The sequence below is a fragment of the Lissotriton helveticus genome, chromosome 4_1 (genome assembly GCF_964261635.1).
Source record: "Lissotriton helveticus chromosome 4_1, aLisHel1.1, whole genome shotgun sequence".
Classification (NCBI taxonomy): Eukaryota; Metazoa; Chordata; class Amphibia; order Caudata; family Salamandridae; genus Lissotriton; species Lissotriton helveticus.
The window spans coordinates 886,288,073-886,305,787 of NC_136063.1; the positions used below are offsets into that span (position 1 = coordinate 886,288,073).

The 17,715-nt window shown below is 46.7% G+C and overlaps 1 protein-coding gene across 2 annotated transcripts in view; it reads left to right on the forward strand.

The window, feature by feature from the left end:
* Positions 1-17,715, forward strand: part of LOC144827366 (cytidine monophosphate-N-acetylneuraminic acid hydroxylase-like) — a 537,565-nt gene that overhangs the window by 453,230 nt on the left and 66,620 nt on the right. The window contains exon 14 of one of the 2 annotated variants that reach the window (XM_078685708.1): positions 16,878-16,990. In XM_078685708.1, the coding sequence (XP_078541834.1) occupies positions 16,878-16,965 (88 nt within the window). In that variant the 3' untranslated portion in view covers positions 16,966-16,990. Of the gene's footprint in view, positions 1-16,877; positions 17,464-17,715 lie in introns of those variants that run through there. The other variant, XM_078685707.1, reaches the window with a different exon arrangement.

The window sequence follows — 17,715 nt, forward strand, 5'->3', positions numbered from 1 at the left end:
TTGTGCCCCTTTGCTCATAAAGAGTACTGGGGATTATTTTTAGAAATAAACACATATATTTTTATAATATATACTTGTGTGGTGTCCTTTCATTTGATATTACAGGAATGTGATTGGTAAAACAGCTCGCTTAACACGACCTCTTGAGTTTAGCCTTTAAGGCTGCTTAGTCTATGCTACCATTAAGTTAGCTCGTCTACAAGGTTGACTTACAACCAGACACCATAAGGGATAGTTTGGACTGATACAAGGTGGTTCCAGAATTGGAAACATCATATATCAGGCCAACTTCTCACATTGGTGCGCAGCGGTGCGGATTTGAGCTTGCTGTTGTTTTACCATTGCAATCTTTTTATCAAATTGAAAGATCACATCAAGTACCTTAGGTAAATATAAATCAAAAGCTTAGCATATTTAAGTTCTACTGAACTTAGTAGTTGTAGATTAAAGGGAGTAGCACACCCTGACTACAACTCACTAGCAAGGTACAGTAGGAAAACACTTAGGGGCCGATTATGATGGCGGACGGACCTGAGTCCGTCCGCCACCATAGAGAAGGAGGGACCGTCCGCAGGGGCAGCGGCGGTCCCTCCGTGCAAATTAGGATGTGACCGCCACCCTGGCGGTCACATCCTGTATTTTTATCATTGCGGCGGGTGCTGCTTGAAGCAGCACCCGCCGCAATGATAAAAAAGTAAGTTGTGCATTTGCATGCACAAAGCGGCAGGCACCTCGCGGTGCCTGCCGCTATGTGCAGGCAAATGCAGGGGGGTACCATAGGTAACCCCCATGTGCACCCATCACCCCCCCCCCCCTTCACCCCTGGGGGCCCGCAACGGGCCCCCAAACACAAATCCGTATGCCTTTACACGGCGGAAATGCCGCCGTGTAAAGGCATCTTTCCGCAGACATCCTAATATGGCTGGCGGTGTCTGATAGACACCGCCAGCCATGTTAATGCTTTACCGCCGCGGGCGGAATCCGCCCGCGACGGAAAAGCGGCAGACAGATAGTAAGACCCACCAGCCATCCTAATATGGCGGTGGGTCTTTCAAGGCTCCCCGGCGGATTTCCCGCATCCTCCGGGCCGGCGGTGGCTTCCGCCGGCCCGGTGGATGCGGGAAATCCGCAATCGTAATCGGCCCCTTAGTGTAGGTAAGTGCACCACTTACACCTCACTAGCAGTCATGTCTGACACAGGAAGAGCTTCAGGCTCTGCCCCCGTGACAGTTGACCTTACCAAGGCAACTTCCAGCTATGACAAACTTAGCCACAAAGACTTGAATGCCTTGTGCATTGCAAGGGGGCTAAAAAGGGGCAGAAGCCCCACCATTCCTTCCCTGATAGCAATCCTGGAAAAGGATGACTTAGATAAGGAGAGTGCAGCTCCCTTAGACTTAGGAAATGGAGTGAACCCCCCTGAGAATGAGACCACTCCAGAGGAGGAAGAAGAAGAGGAAGAAGAGGAGGAGGAGGACTCAGAAGTAGAGGAACCTGAAGATCAGGATCAGAGGGGTAACCAGGTTGTAGTTGCCAGGCTTAACCAGGCCAACTTAGACCTACTTGGGAATGGAGAGGGACAGCACCTCTCCAGATCCCATAACATCATTCTCCCAGGCAACAGAAGGGTGAGATCTCCATCAGGGTACTCTCATATTTCTAGTGCCTCAAGAGAATCTCAGAGAGGAATGACTCCCTCTCAGAGGAAAGAGCATAGGGCCAGGATGAGGGCTGTCAAACTCCAGATAGAGAGGGAGGAGGTGGCCCTGGCTCAAGCTAGACTTGCTTTAGCAAGAGAACAGAGGTTGTGTGGCTTAGATGCCACTGGTGGCAGCATAATTCCTAGAGAGAAAGACAGGTCCTATGACAATAGAAACCTGACAAAAATTGTGCCCCCCTACAAGGAAGGAGATGACATCCACAAATGGATGACTGCTCTTGAGAGAGCCTGCATGGTACAGCAGGTTCCTCAGGATCAGTGGGCTGCAATTTAATGGTACTCCTTTTCTGAGAAAGGGAGAGATAGGCTCCTCATAGTTAGACCTGAGGATGCCAAAAACTACTCTGTCCTGAAGAGTGCTGTTATTGAAGGGTTTGGCCTAACCACTGAGCAATACAGGTTGTTGTTCAGAGACACCCAAAAAGCACAGACTCAGGATTGGACTGATTTTGTTGATTGTGCCACTAAGGCTCTGGAGGGTTGGCTGCAGGGAAGTAAAGTCTCAGACTTTACAGGATTGTACAATCTTATAATGAGAGAGCAGATCCTTAATAACTGTCAGAACCAGCTGTTGCATCAATACCTTATTGACTCTGATCTGACCTCTCCCCAAGAATTGGGAAAGAAGGCAGACAAATGGGTCAGAACAAGGATTAAGCAGAAACCCCAGAACCAAGGTGGTGACCAGAAGAAAACAGACCAGAAGGGTGGGAATCAGAAACATAAAGAGAAGGACCAGAAGTCTTCAGGCCCCCAAACTAGTAATAAGGAGGGTGGTTCCCAAAATGGAAACAAGAAAAAGAACAACAATGGCCCAAAGAAACCTTGGTGTAATACCTGCAAATCAGTTTCACACTGGGGCAGTGAATGCACCAAGAAAAATCCAGTCCCCACCACTGCAGCTCCTAAAGCACCTGCACCCCCTAGTACAGTTAGCAGTGGTGGTACACAACCAAAGAGTATAGTAGGGTTAACCTTGGGTACTGAGATGGAATCTGGCCTAGTCAGAGTCCCTACTCAGGCAGTTCTCCTATATGATGTGGACTTATCTTTGTCCACTACAGTGAGTCCCAGTAACCTGGGCAAATATAGGCGGACGCCTTTGATAAATGAGAGACTGGCTCAGGCCTACAGGGACACATGTGCCAGTGTCACTATGGTGACACCTGACTTTGTGGACCCTGGACAGATTGTACTAGGTGAGAGTTACCTAGTGACCAATGCAAGCAACTCCACTACTACACATAGTGTGGCTGTTGTGAACTTATCCTGGGGAGGGGTAGAAGGCCTAAAGAAAGTTGCTGTGAGTGCAGACCTCCCAGTAGACTGTCTGTTAGGCAATGATCTTGAAAGCTCAGTTTGGTCAGAAGTGGAGTACAGGACTCATGCAGAAATGCTATTGATTTCAGCACATGTCCTTGCAGTGACAAGGACTCAGGCTAAGAAGTGCCTTCCTGAACCAGTGGTGGATCTTGGAACAATAGACCAACCACAACCCAAGAGAAGGAGCAAAAGGGTTAAGTCTGTGCCTTCCCCCTTGCCCCAGGTTGAGGATCAGATTTCACAGGAAACTGATTCTGCAGTCCAAGAGGAGACTGTCTCCGAGGAACTTGAGCCTGACCAGGTTGAGTTTCTGGGGACAGGGGGACCCTCAAGGGCAGACCTGGGGCAGGCCCAATTAGATCGCCCTTCACTTGAACCCCTCAGACAGCAAGCTGCTGCTGAGGCTGCAGGGAATGCTCAAGGTGCCCATAAAGTATATTGGGATGATGGACTCCTTTACTCAGAGGCTAGAGACCCCAAGCCTGGTACCACCAGGAGGTTGGTTATACCTTTGAAGTTTAGGGGTTTCCTTCTCACCTTGGCCCATGATATTCCCCTTGCAGGACACTTAGGCCAGAACAAGACTTGGGACAGGCTTGTCCCTCACTTTCACTGGCCTCACATGTCAGAAAATGTCAAGGAGTTTTGTCGCTCCTGTGTCACTTGCCAAGCCAGTGGTAAGTCAGGTGGCACAACAAAGGCCCCCCTGATACCACTACCTTTGGTGGGGGTACCCTTTGAAAGAGTTGGAATAGACATTGTGGGTCCCATGGATCCTCAAACAGCATCTGGGCACAGATTCATACTGGTGGTAGTGGATCATGCCACCAGGTACCCAGAAGCAATTCCCCTGAGGACCACCACAGCACCTGTGGTGGCAAAAGCCCTCATTACAGTTTTCTCAAGAGTGGGCTTTCCAAAGGAGGTTCTTTCAGACAGAGGTACCAACTTCATGTCTGGATACTTAAAAGCAATGTGGAAGGAGTGTGGAGTGAACTACAAGTTTACCAAACCCTATCACCCACAGTGCAATGGGCTTGTAGAGAGATTCAACAGGACCCTCAAGGGAATGATAAAAGGATTACCAGAGAAGCTTAGGCGGAAATGGGACATCCTTTTACCCTGCTTGCTCTTTGCTTACAGAGAGGTCCCACAGAAGGGGGTTGGCTACAGCCCTTTTGAACTTTTGTTTGGCCACCCTGTGAGGGGTCCACTATGTTTGGTGAAGGAAGGATGGGAGTTACCTCTCAAAAAGCCTAAGCTAGATGTTGTGGACTATGTACTTGGTCACCGCTCCAGGATGGCTGAGTATATGGAGGGAGCATCCAAAAACCTGGAGGCCAGTCAAGAATTACAGAAAGCTTGGCATGACCAAAAGGCTGTTCTGGTTGAGTTCCAGCCAGGGCAGAAGGTGTGGGTGTTGGAGCCAGTGGCCCCAGCAGCACTCCAGGACAAGTGGACTGGACCCTACCCTATTATTGAGAAAAAGGGAGAAGTCACCTATCTGGTTGACTTTGGAACCCCTAGGAGCCCCCACAGGGTGCTCCATGTAAATCGTTTGAAAGCATTTGTGGACATGGAGGACATGAGCTTGCTCATGGCCACAGATGGGGAACAGGAGGAAGAGAGTGACCCTCTCCCAGACCTGCTTTCCCAGAACCCTGATGATGGTTCAGTTGATGGAGTAGCCTTGGCAGGCAGCCTCACTGAGCAGCAACAGAAGGACTGCAGACAGGTTTTGCAAGCCCACAGACACTTGTTTTCACTCACACCCAGTCAAACTAACTGGTGCACCCATGAGGTGGACACTGGTGACAGTCTGCCTGTGAAGAATAAGATCGAAAGGCAACCTGACCATGTCAGGGATTGTATAAAGGCTGAGGTGCAAAAGATGTTGGAGCTTGGAGTGATTGAGCCATCAGAGAGCCCATGGGCTAGCCCAGTGGTACTTGTGCCAAAACCTCATACCCAGGATGGAAAGAGAGAAATGAGGTTTTGTGTGGACTACAGAGCTCTCAATGCTGTCACCAGGACAGATGCACATCCCATTCCAAGAGCAGATGAGCTCATTGATAAATTGGCTTCTGCCAAGTTTCTGAGCACATTTGATTTGACAGCTGGCTACTGGCAGATCAGACTAGCTGAAGAGTCAAAAGCCAAGACAGCATTCTCTACCCCTAGTGGACATTATCAGTTTGTGGTAATGCCCTTTGGTTTGAAGAATGCACCTGCCACCTTTAAAAGGTTGGTGAATCAAGTCCTTGCTGGGCTGGATGACTTTTGTGCAGCATATCTAGATGATATTGCTGTCTTTATCTCCACCTGGGAGGATGACCTGATCCACCTGAAGAAGGTTCTGGAGGCCCTGCAAAAGGCAGGCCTGACTATCAAGGCTACCAAGTGTCAGATAGGGCAGAGCAAGGTTGTGTACCTGGGCCACCTAGTAGGTGGGGGTCAGGTTCAACCACTGGAGAGCAAGATCCAGACCATACAGGACTGGGCTCCTCCAACTACCCAGACACAAGTCAGAGCCTTCTTGGGCCTGACTGGGTATTACAGAAAGTTTGTGAAAAACTATGGGTCCATTGTGACACCATTAAATGACTTGACATCCAAGAAGATGCCAAAAAAGGTTCAGTGGACAGTTAGCTGTCAAAAGGCATTTGATGACCTGAAGAAGGCCATGTGCTCTGCACCTATCCTGAAGAGCCCTGACTACTCCAAACAGTTCATTGTACAGACAGATGCTTCTGAGTTGGGGGTGGGAGCTGTGCTTTCACAACTGAATCCAGATGGTCAAGACCAGCCCATTGCTTTTATTAGCAGAAGGCTGACCCCCAGGGAGAAACGTTGGTCAGCTATTGAGAGGGAGGCCTTTGCTGTGGTTTGGGCCCTGAAGAAGTTGAGGCTATACTTGTTTGGAACTCACTTCCTAATTCAGACAGACCATAAGCCCCTCTTATGGCTAAATCAGATGATGGGTGAAAATCCCAACCTGCTCAGGTGGTCCATTTCCCTACAGGGGATGGACTTTACAGTGGAGCACCGCCCAGGGACTGACCATGGTAATGCAGATGGTCTCTCCAGGTACTTCCACTTAGAACATGAAGACTTATCTGGTCAAGGTTAAGTTTAATGTCCCTGCGTTTGGGGGGGGGGGGTTGTGTAGGAGAGTAGGGTCTGCTATCCTATGGTCACCCCAATTTTTGCTTTTTGCTTCACTGGTTTTCGACTTACTGAGGCTGTGGGCCTGCTAATCAGACCCCCAGCCTGCTGTTCTCTCTCTAAATTCATAATACATGTGCTATAGGTACATACCACAATTGGAAATGGACTCCTTGTCAGCCCCTGTACCATGCACTATAGGTGCTCAGGGCATAGGTGCCACCAAGGCCTACCAGGGGCTGCAGAATATATTTTGCCACCCCTGGCTGGATCTTAAATTGACACAACTGGCTGATCACTCAGCTGGGGCAAGTTGGTGTAATCACCTCTTGCTTAGATATAGTATACCTATATCTAAACCCTTATCTGGACACATATAAACCTGTGAGCCACTCCTATGGAAGGCCTTATCAATCCTGGAGGCAGAGTGCGTGGTTTAATGTGAGATGGAGCTCTAGCATGAGCTGAGACTGTCTGCAGCTGTCGGGAACAACTCCCTAAGCTGTTCCGGGATAATGCCATACCATATACTATTAAATGCATTATAATCCTCGCTGTTATATAGCAACTTTGGTTTGGCTTTATCAAAACATGTCGTGTAAGGTGTCATACGATTTGGAATACTATCCCCTCGACAGTCCTGTTGATGGGGATAGCATTCCACCCCTCTAGAGGGAGAAGACATGTTACTTTACTGAAACGCGGTTGATTTTTAAAAGAGCCTCAGATCCACAAAATGGATGCTTCTGCCACAGACACGAGTCTGACCTCCTGCTGCTGACCGAAACTCAGCAGAGGAGGCCTGGACAAAGGCTTTCCCGTTGCAGGGAGGTGTCACACCACCCCAGACAGGAGATAGTGGATTGTAGCAGGGAGGTTTGAAAGAAACCAGACACTGCCTGGGGAGCACAAGGCTGCCCCTTGCATAATCCGGCCAAACCGGTTCTGGGGCACACCAGACCCTGTCCCAGCGCGGCCTGGATCAAAGGAAAGCGGTGTATCCACCCCCTTCCTGGGTCCCACCCATAGGAGGGGACCTAGCAGGTAATCCAGCCCCCAGATTCGAATAAGAGTGGGAGCAGTGCCAATGCACTTCAGATTATCCTGATGAAACATAAGAAACGAAACTCTGGACCCTTCAACATCCTACTCGACGTAGAAGACTGAAGAATCTCCCTTGTGGTCAAGGAGTGACCACCCTGTGCAAACAGGCACCATCCAGCCCTCGACGTCTGCTTTGTTGCAGTTCCCGTCGGTACTCGAGCGACAGAGATCAACGAGATCAAGCTTGCCTGCCTTCTTACAGCCCGATCCACAGTCCCTGCAGAGCTGAGACCCATGGAGGCGACCGTAAGCGTGAGCATGCCATCTTGAAAAGACCACGAGACGCTGACCGTGCAGCCCACGAGTGACCCTTGAAGCTGTACACCGGGGTTTGAGAAGCCCCAACCCTGAGCCACTCTTGCACCAAAGCTCACCCCTCTACACTCGACGAGTGCTGCGTGGGGCCCTTCTGCTTTCTTTGGCTCAATGCGTTGGCCCGGTCACTTGCCAGCTGGCTTGTGGCCCCTGTGCCGGCGAAAACCTAAATACGACTTGTGATTCTGGTTGCTCCAGATTTGCACCCGCTCCTCTGAAAAGGAGCACCCGCTCTGACCCTCCTGGTCCGAGTGAGAAGCAATCTTCCAGTTCCGCGTGGATTGCTTTTGCCAAGTGTTGTTTGCTCCGATCTTGAAGCGGACAGCGCCGACGGTGAGAGCCTATGTGGGACAGCTCGTGACCCGCTCCTGGACATCGCAGAAGCCCCAGAGCCCACGTGGCAGCGGAGAGAAGCTCCTCGACAACCACCTGATTGCGCCCGACATTGCCTGGTTCCATCCTGGTTCCACCCTGGTCACTGCTGAGTGACCCAGACTCTGTCCCCTCTGCTTTCAGGTACTTTTCTACTCTGATCCACCCTTGGATCACACCGGACACTTCTCCTTCACATCGCCTGCAGCATCTTCAGCTTCAAGCACCCAGAACCTGCGTGACGAAACCCGACGCCACTTCGACCCTATGCACCCGCTTCCTGTGGGTGAGGTAACATTGCAACGCCGGTTTTCCCACACTGGTACACACCTCTAGGGTCTGTGTCTAAAGTTTTGTCCATCTAGGTTCATCGGAAGTATCCTAAAACTCTATTTGTGTAACTTTTACGCACCATTGACTTAACATTTTTGCATGCGTGTGCTTTAAGCACTGCACCCGAATCCCGCTGGCTTTTCCCGACTTCAGCATTGCTTGTCCCGACTGCTCCCAGCGATTCCCTAGGCCCTAGGCCTAACCACTGTTCGATTGGTATCTCTTATACCACTTTCTTAATATATGGTCTGAGTGGCCACCCGCCCTCATCCATAATTGTGCAACTTTGTATGTTATACTGTGCTTTTGATTTAACGCTTGTGCCCCTTTGCTCATAAAGAGTACTGGGGATTATTTTTAGAAATAAACACATATTTTTATGATATATACTTGTGTGGTGTCCTTTCATTTGATATTACAGGACTGTGATTGGTAAAACAGCTCGCTTAACACGACCTCTTTAGTTTAGCCTTTAAGGCTGCTTATTCTGTGCTACCATTAAGATAGCTTGTCTACAAGGTTGACTTACAACCAGACACCATAAGGGATAGTTTGGACTGATACAAGGTGGTTCCAGAATTGGAAACATCATATATCAGGCCAACTTCTCACAGGTACCTGGGTTGGCGACTTCAGTGTTGCCATCACTCAGGCAACTCAGAGGGGGGGGGTGTAGGCAGCCATATTTAGGAGTAGTGCAATGTTTGTTTAAAGTTCCAAAACACAGTATTGAAGTCCAGGAAAGGTATGACCAATAAGGTATTACACTGGTTTTTGCAATACACAACATTCAATGCAATTTGCATTCTAATGGGGTGCTATTGAAGAGATATAATCAGCATAGCCAATATGACACAAAGGGGTAGAGTCAAAGGGTTTGCAACTAAAAGAACTCTATTTGGAGCCCTGATATACTAAATAAATGACAGGGGTGCAATAGCAAAAGCATAACTTTGTCGTACACCACTATTGCATCCCAATTTCATGTCCCCGTTTGAATATGAGAGATTTGATTGTTCCCCGTCACCAAAATAAATGTGCCTACACCCTTGTCTGTATTTGTTAGGTAATTTAATTGAACGCTGATTTTTATCATCAGTTTTGCCTGTCCTCTTTATCAAAGACTATTGAGTTATCCAACATTCAGATATTAATACTGTTGCTCCTCAGACCATACCTCCTGTTGCCACAGTAGTCAGAGCCTTCACACCATACATACACTTCCTGAATCTAATCTGGTTAAATGGGATAGTGATATAATAGACATCCAGCCTCAGTTATCCAGTTTTGGCAGCAATATTCCATCAAACATCATTAGTGGTAGACATAGCATGGCTAGTATTAAGTATTTAGACTGTTGTGTCCTAGTATAATTTTCATAAACAAGAAATAGAAATAATCTTATCACACACCAAGATATATACCACAATCTAACTGTGAAATCTACTCAAGTAGTCTCTCTTTTGTCTTCAGCCATTCTCAATAATCAATTGCCTCAGGGATATACTGCCCTTTAAGTCTATGGTTTTATAATCCAAATAGTCATTTACAAATTCTCAAGACAACCCATCCAGCCATTTCTTCAGTATATTTTATTGGAGGCGTTTGTGATTCATTCTAATCCTTAAGCACATTTACCATATTAAAATGTTGAATTTGTCAATTACCCAAACTACCTGAAGTGCTTCCTTCCCAATTCCTGCATATTTCTTTTTGCATCCCTATATGATCAAGACACGAACACAACTGTTTTTTCAGATCCAGTGACTCTCTGCTTCAAAGCTCCCCTTAACCGTTTTTTGCTAACATCAGTAATGATAAACAGCGCTAAACTGACATTAAAATACCTGTCAAATTACTTAAACCCCTATTTATACTTTCAAAATGTTCCTCATATTCTGCATCCAAATAAATTCAGCATGCTTCTTTAATAAGGTAATCACATATAGTCGTACATGAGTGCATGCAATAATTTCACTCTTTCTGATTATTAGTGGTTGCAGTTTTCCATACCTTAATTTACTTGGTGTGGAATACCCTGACCCGATTATTCCAGTGGGAAGAAAATGGCTAGAAAAATTTCATGAGATTGTGACTGCTGCCAGGGGGAAGAATATAATGAAAAAAATCACTGCCAAAAAACCTTCCTCTTCCCTACTTGACTCCTGCCACTCAATGCCCCATGCACTAACCCTCATATACATTGACCGCCTACTCTGAGCAAGTGGTAATAATATGTTGTGAAAGTATTGTAACAGTACCAGACCAGTGCAAACCACTGCTTGCACAGGAATTGAAATTATGAATTTGTAGCTGTACAGAAAGTCAGATTTTATTTCTGATTCTGATTTTGTCAGAGTAAAATAGTCTGGAGAATATAGGAGCATGTGGATTATAGTCCGGTAACCACCAATATCTGCATGCTATGCCCCATTTTCAAAAACCAGTTATTGGTGTCCTTTTATCACACCCAATAAATAACAAACCCCATGAGATCATTATTTATTGGTCTGTTAAATAACATACCAATTATGCAGAACTTGCCATTGAGGCCTAGGCCTCCTGACATTCTGGTCATATCCATCTAAATAGCAGAGGGAACTGGTACAGTGGAAGAAGACATGAGCAGAATGTTATATACTCGATTGTGTTCTACATGCAGTGCAATCATAGAAATCTTCATGCATTGTGATTTGATGATAAGCAGAAACAGGATCAAGTATAGAATATATCCTCACTCCCCTTAACAATGCCAACCTCTCACTAATGTGAAGTATTGGAAATGTATCCACTATCAGACACTTAATAGTTTATCTCAGATCCATGCAAAGATGTATATCACTATGTGGTTTCCTTGTAACCATAACAAGGGCAAGCATCCATCATTCAAATTCAAAATAGACATCTAATTTATATTTCATTGGCTTGTAGTTGTGAATCAGTATTTGGGTCAAGTTTCACCCACCACACTTTTGGATGAGGCCAACATAAGATGCTGTTACCTTTGAGAGAAACATACACCTTTCCAACAACGTATCTTTTTTTAAACTCAATACCTTGCAATAATTTTTATTTCATTCTAATAGGGTTCCCAGCATGACACTCACATGTAAAATCCAATATTTTCAGGCTATCTTTTCCATTTAGCAACTTTCAAATGTTTCCCTAGAAATAATGATTAATCTAAAATATCAATCAGGCTGTTCACTTTACTGTTGTTCACCTATCAGAGATTCCCATACCACTCCTCTTGAACTTCCCAGACTCATTTCACTTTCTATTGTTCATTCAACATTTATTGAACTGTCCCTCCTTACCACAGAGTTTTCACACGACCATGACTGCTGGATACTATATATCATTCACCATGTGACTCTCTGGCCTTCATATTTAAGATATAACTCTTTTACACTCTGGTATAAATTGGTCTCTTCCAAATGTGCATGATGAAACTAATTTGTAATTCAGGCACAAGTTATTTTACTGATTGACCATCGCTTTGACCATCGCTTTGTGCCCTCATAGCAAATTATACCTATATACATTTTTTTACTATAGGCAAACTATGCAGGTCTAGCTTTATCATATGTGTCTCAATTTTATTTCACTCTTGTGCATTTCTTTGTTCTAATCTGGCAAATTCTCATAATGCCTTGCTCCTTTACCCTGCAACAGTGCATCAACAAAGATGTTCGCTGTGCTGCACTTATTTGACCCCCACAGACTCTAACATATGACACACAGTTAAACCAGTCTATGTATCTCCAAGTTCTGTGCTCAGGTATAATTGTGTGCATAATTTAGTATTCCCAGAAAAGAGACTAGAGATTAAATATGTAGGTATGTGCCTACTTAAAACCTGGTGTGTGTATCACTATGTTTACGCACTGGAGAAACAATGTTAAACCTATATGTGTATAATAATAATAATAATAATAATAATAATAATAATAACAACAACAACAACAACAATAATAATATTACAATAATAATGATAATTAATATTAGTATAGGAAGAAGAAGAAAAAGAAAAAGAAGAAAAGGTGCCATCAATGATATGTTTTCGTCATAATTAATGGCATGTATGTTTGTTATTATTAATATTATTACTAATACGTGTTGTTGCAGTTTATATTCATCAACATTATGAATATGTGTATAATTCTGATCATGATAATAATTCTGATTATTTTGTTATGACTTTTTAATATTTTTAGAATGGATACATATCATAAAACACACCATGGTGCATTGAAAATCACACATTTCTGTTATTGACCCACAATTTTAAAGCACACAGTACAGAGTAGACCAACCAACATCTCAAAATAGTTTGATTGTTATCAGTATAAATCATTTTCAATTTAGTGGGCCAAGAGGCAAGTTATACATTTTAAGGAGTTAGGAATATCCCCTGTAGCTTTTGCACGGGCCCACACCTTGTCAGATTTATGGGGAGATCCCGGTCTCTCATGCACCACCTTCTCTGTTGTCAAGCACCAGGCCATGTCATTGACCATTGCCAGTGCTTAAACAGCGGAAGCAGGGATGACCCCCCTTGACAGTGATGATGATTATTATTCTTATTGTTTTCGTTTTTAAGCCAGGGGCCAAGAAATATCTGAATAAAATCCATGAACGTCTGTCTTTGATAGTGGAATATCTGTCAGTAAATGCATGAATTGTAAATGTCCTTCTAAAGAGGGGTTACATTTCTAGTACCTGTTGTTGCAGCATCCTTAATATGTTCAGTGGTTCGTCTCAGCATGTTTAGGACACCACAATTATCTCTCTGTAACAGTCTTTCACCCTTGCTGTCTTCAATCAATCAATCAATCAATCAGGGGTTTATAAAGCACACTACTCACCCGTGAGGGTCTCAAGGCGCTAGGGGGGCAGCTGCGGATCAGTCGAAGAGCCAGTTCTTGAGGTCCTTCCTGAAGGGTGTGCAGGGTTGGCGAGCGTCTGATGTTCATGGGGAGCTCGTTCCGGGTCTTGCCTGCCCGTTCTGTTTCTGCAGATGCGGGGGACCTCTGCCAGTGCGAGGTCGGCGGAGCAGAGGTTCCACTTGGGTACGTGGAAAGATACTCTCTCGTTCTGAAGACGTGTCTGGCATCGGCGTTCTGGATGGTCTGGAGTTTGTGTAGTAGGGTTTGGTTGTTTCTGGCATACAGGGCATTGCCGTAGTCCAGTCTGCTGGTTATGAGTGGGTGGGTGATGGTCTTTCTGCAGTCAGGGGGGATCCACTTGAAGGTTTTGCGGAGGTTTTGCGGAGGATGCGCAGGCAGTTGAAGCTGGTGGAGGCGACTGCATTGATCTGGCGGTTCATGGAGAGGGAAGAGTCGAGGATGATGACGAGGTTGCGTGCGTGGTCGGTGGGAGTGGGTGGATTTCCGAGGGCAGTAGGCCACCAGGTGTTGTTCCAAGCGGAGGTGCAGGGTCCGAGGATGAGGACCTCGGTCTTTTATGAGTTGAGTTTCAGACAGCTGTCTTTCATCCAGGCTGCCACGTTCTTCATTCCTTCCTGGAAGCAGAGTCTGGTGTCTTTGGGATTCTTCGTAAGTGAGAGAATGAGCTGGGTGTCGTCGGCGTAGAATACAATGCTGAGTCTATGCTGTCTGACGATGGCGGCGAGGAGGGCAATGTAGACGTTGAAGAGTGTGGGGCTGAGAGAAGTGCCTTGGGGTACTCCGCAGTTGATATCGGTGGGTTCGGAGAAGAAGGGAGGGAGTCTGATCCTCTGCATTCAGCCGGAGAGAAAGGATTGGATCCAGTAGAGGGCGGTTCCTTGTATCCCTGCATCATGAAGTCTGGCTGCAAGGATGCGATGAGACACGGTGTCGAAGGCTGTGGAGAGGTCTAGGAGGATGAGGGCCGTTATGTTTCCCTGGTCGAGTAGCAAGTGGATGTCATCAGTGGCTGCAAGGAGAGCGGTCTCTGTGCTATGGTTGCTGCGGAATCCAGACTGGGAGACATCTAGGATGGAGTTATCTTCTATGAAGGTGGTCGGCTGGGCGTTCACGAGTCGCTCTGTGATTTTCACCGCCAAAGCGAGGAGAGAGATGGGCCGGTAGTTTTTCAGGTCTATTGGGTCGGCTGTCAGTTTTTTAAGGAGAGGTTTAAACTCTGCCCATTTCCAGTCATCTGGTAAGATGCCGGACATGAGGGAGGCATTGATGGTCCGTCCCAGTTCAGGTGCGATGGCGGCAGTGGATCTGTGTAATATGTGCGGTGGGCAGTGGTCCGTGGGGGCTTCTGAGTGGGTTTTCTGCATGGTGGTAGTGGTTTGTTCGACGGTAGCGGGATTCCAGGTCATGATGGTTGGCCTATTGGCAGCATTGGGGGGAGACGTGTTGTCAGGCGTAGGTTTGTTGAAGTTGTAGTAAAGGGTCTTGATCTTCAGGTGGAAGTAAGAGCTGAGTTTGTCGCAGAGTTGCTGGGAAGGTGTGACATCCGAGGCTTCACTGGGGGGGTTTCGTGAACTGCCGTGTGACGTTGAACAGTTCCTTGGCGTTGGTAGCATTGGTCTGCACTTTGTCTCTTATGAAGGTCCGTTGGGTGTTCCTTATGCGCTGGTGATATTCCTCCAGGGAGCTCCTGTGGTTTTTCCGTGCTTCCGTTGTTTTCTGGTTTCGCCAGGATTTCTCTAGGCATCTCCAAGTGCGTTTGGCTTCCTGTAGCTCCGTGGTGAACCAGGCGGCCTTCTGCGGGCGTTGTTTGGCGGGGTGTCAGAGCCGTGTGAGTTTGTTTGCGCAGCGGGAGATCGAGCGGGGAAGTTCTGTGGCTGTGGAGTTGGTGTCGATAATGATGCTGGAAGGGTCTTGGAGGAGGAAGCTGAGGAGGAGTTTTTCTGTGACTTTGCTCCAGTTTCTTCGTGGCGGTCGCGGCGGGGCTTAGGTGCGGTGGTGGTGTTGAAGGTGAAATGGACGCAGTCGTGGTCAGTCCAGGGAGGTTGGGTGGTGTGGATGAACCGGATGTTTGTTCCCCACGTGAAGATAGGAACGAGAGTGTGTCCAGCTCTGTGCTTGGGCATGTTGACCAGCTGCTTCAGTCCGAAATTGGTGAGGTTGTCGAGGAGAGCGGTAATGTCGGGGTAGTTGCAGTTGTCGAGGTGGAAATTCAGGTTCCCGAGTAGAATGTAGTCCATGGAGGTGATTGCCTGGGGTGCGGCAAGCTCGGCTATGGTGGTTGTGGACTGCGTGCGAGGTCTGTAAATGAGGGTGCCCCGTAGCGTGGTCCTGGGGCTGGTCTGGATCTGGGAGTTGAGGTGATCTGTGTTGGAGTGGGGGTCGCTCAATGCTTGAAGTGTAGAGGAGGAGGAGGGTCTTTTCAGCAATGGTGAGTTCTCCTCCTGGGCGGTGGGGGCAGTCCTTTCTCTGGATCTTGTAGCCGTCGAGGATGGCAGTCACGATATCTGGGCCGGAGGTGGAGTTGGTCCAGGTTTCGATGAAGAAGGCGAGGTCGGGCAAGATTGTGTATATCAGGTCCCAGATCTCTACGGCGTGTCGGTGGAGGGAGCGCACGTTGATGAGGATGCACGTCAGGGCGTCGGTGGTGTGTGCGTCTAGCGGGCCTTCAGCGGTGGTGGGGGTCATGTCGAAGGTGAAGGCGCTGCGGCAGGCTCTGCACAAGAACTGTCCTTGGGTGGTGTTTGGAGAGGATCTTACGCAGTCGGTGTGTCCTCCTGAGTTGAGTGCGTGGAGGGTGGTTGAGCCGTAGCAGTGAGGCCTCGGAGAACCAGGGGTCGGACGGACGCAGATGGGCTTACCTTAGGCGCGCCTTTGGTGCGACAGCGGCGCGACCGCACATCGGTCTGCATTAAATAGAGGAGGGGAGGGGAGGGAGGTTCAGCTGGGAGGTGGGAAAATGGGCGCTGGTAGAGGGGTGGGGCCAGGACAGCATTGGCAGGAACGGGAAAGCGCAAGGGGCAAGCACAATACTGAAAGGAAAATGATCGATTAAAGATGACAGAAAGTAAAGACAGATGAAGTGTGGCAAAACAAAACCCATTTAAGCAAAGAACACAATTAACCACAAAAACCCAATCACAATACAATACTCAGAGGCAGCAGCCTCGAACACCCAGAGCAGGGGGCACAGCGGCAGCGACGAAAAGCAGAAGCTGTTGGGGAGAGTGCAGGCCTATGACCATAGTCAAGGTCTTACCGCAGTGTCTTAGGCATTCAAAATGTCATTTCAAAAGAACTAGGAAGATCAGTTACTTTAGGTCAAGCAAACCATGGTTGGTGGATTTATATCTCAAAGGAGGCATGGGGGTGGAGGTAATGGCAAAGGAGGAGCGATTATCACCAAATGAATATTCAACATATACTGACCTCAAAGTGGTGGTACAGCAGGGTGCAGTGGTAAATCTGTTATTACATAGCCGATGCATGGTTACCCCTCTTCTTTAAATAAGCCCCATAGTGGTTCAAGGATGTGAAAATGAGGGCCTTTATAGTTTGATAAAAGTATAGTCAACATATTGTTTGTTACATTTTTCCTGCCTCTCATCCACAAAGTAAAGAGTGTTTTGTTTCTGCAGGTTCTGGAATCACTTTCAAATCATGCTTCCTTTGACCCCTCCTGACTGGAAATCATTCCTGGCGAACAAAGCGGAGAAGGAAGAGTAGACGCTTTTTCACTGCGCGTCTTGTTGTAAATCGAGCAACCACTTCTGATATCTCGATCACTTTGTAAATATCACTATTATATAATTATATAGTATGTTGATATATCTCAGGATTTCTAGGGGCACTTGCTTGAAATAAGAGAAAATGGTGAATTTTAGGATGATAGTGTGATAAGAGGTTAGAGTTAGAATCTAAAAAGGTGTGCCTTTAGTTTCTTTTTAATGAGTCACCAATGGTCATCATTTATAAGAGATGAAGACAGTTTGTGCAAAAGTCCAGTTTAAGATGTAAGAAAGGTAGTCTGACAGCTAGTGTTTCTACCTTTTCTCTAGTGCAATCCCTAAAGCTCCAAGATACTCACAAAAGGGGCATTCTTTGAGATAAAACTATATTATGATTTTCTATTTTAACTATTAATAAAAATACAGGCTGTCATGATTCTAATTGTATACATGAGCTAATAAAAGACGAAGGGATCATTAATGATGTGACTGTAGTTTGAAGATGCAAATTGTACGCTTCTAATTTGTATTAATAAAAGGTTAGAAAGTACACAATTTGTGCATAGGTATGGTTCGCACACCCAGGAATTGGAACTCACAAGCAATTTGTGCATGATTCCACCCACTATAGGATGCACAAAATGCCAACTTGTGTGATTTGCACCTGCAATTTGCACAAGGATTTTTCTGCCACAAATCCCAGGTGAAAATATCTGCAAACTGTGTGCTGTCAAGCTCCCTGATTTTG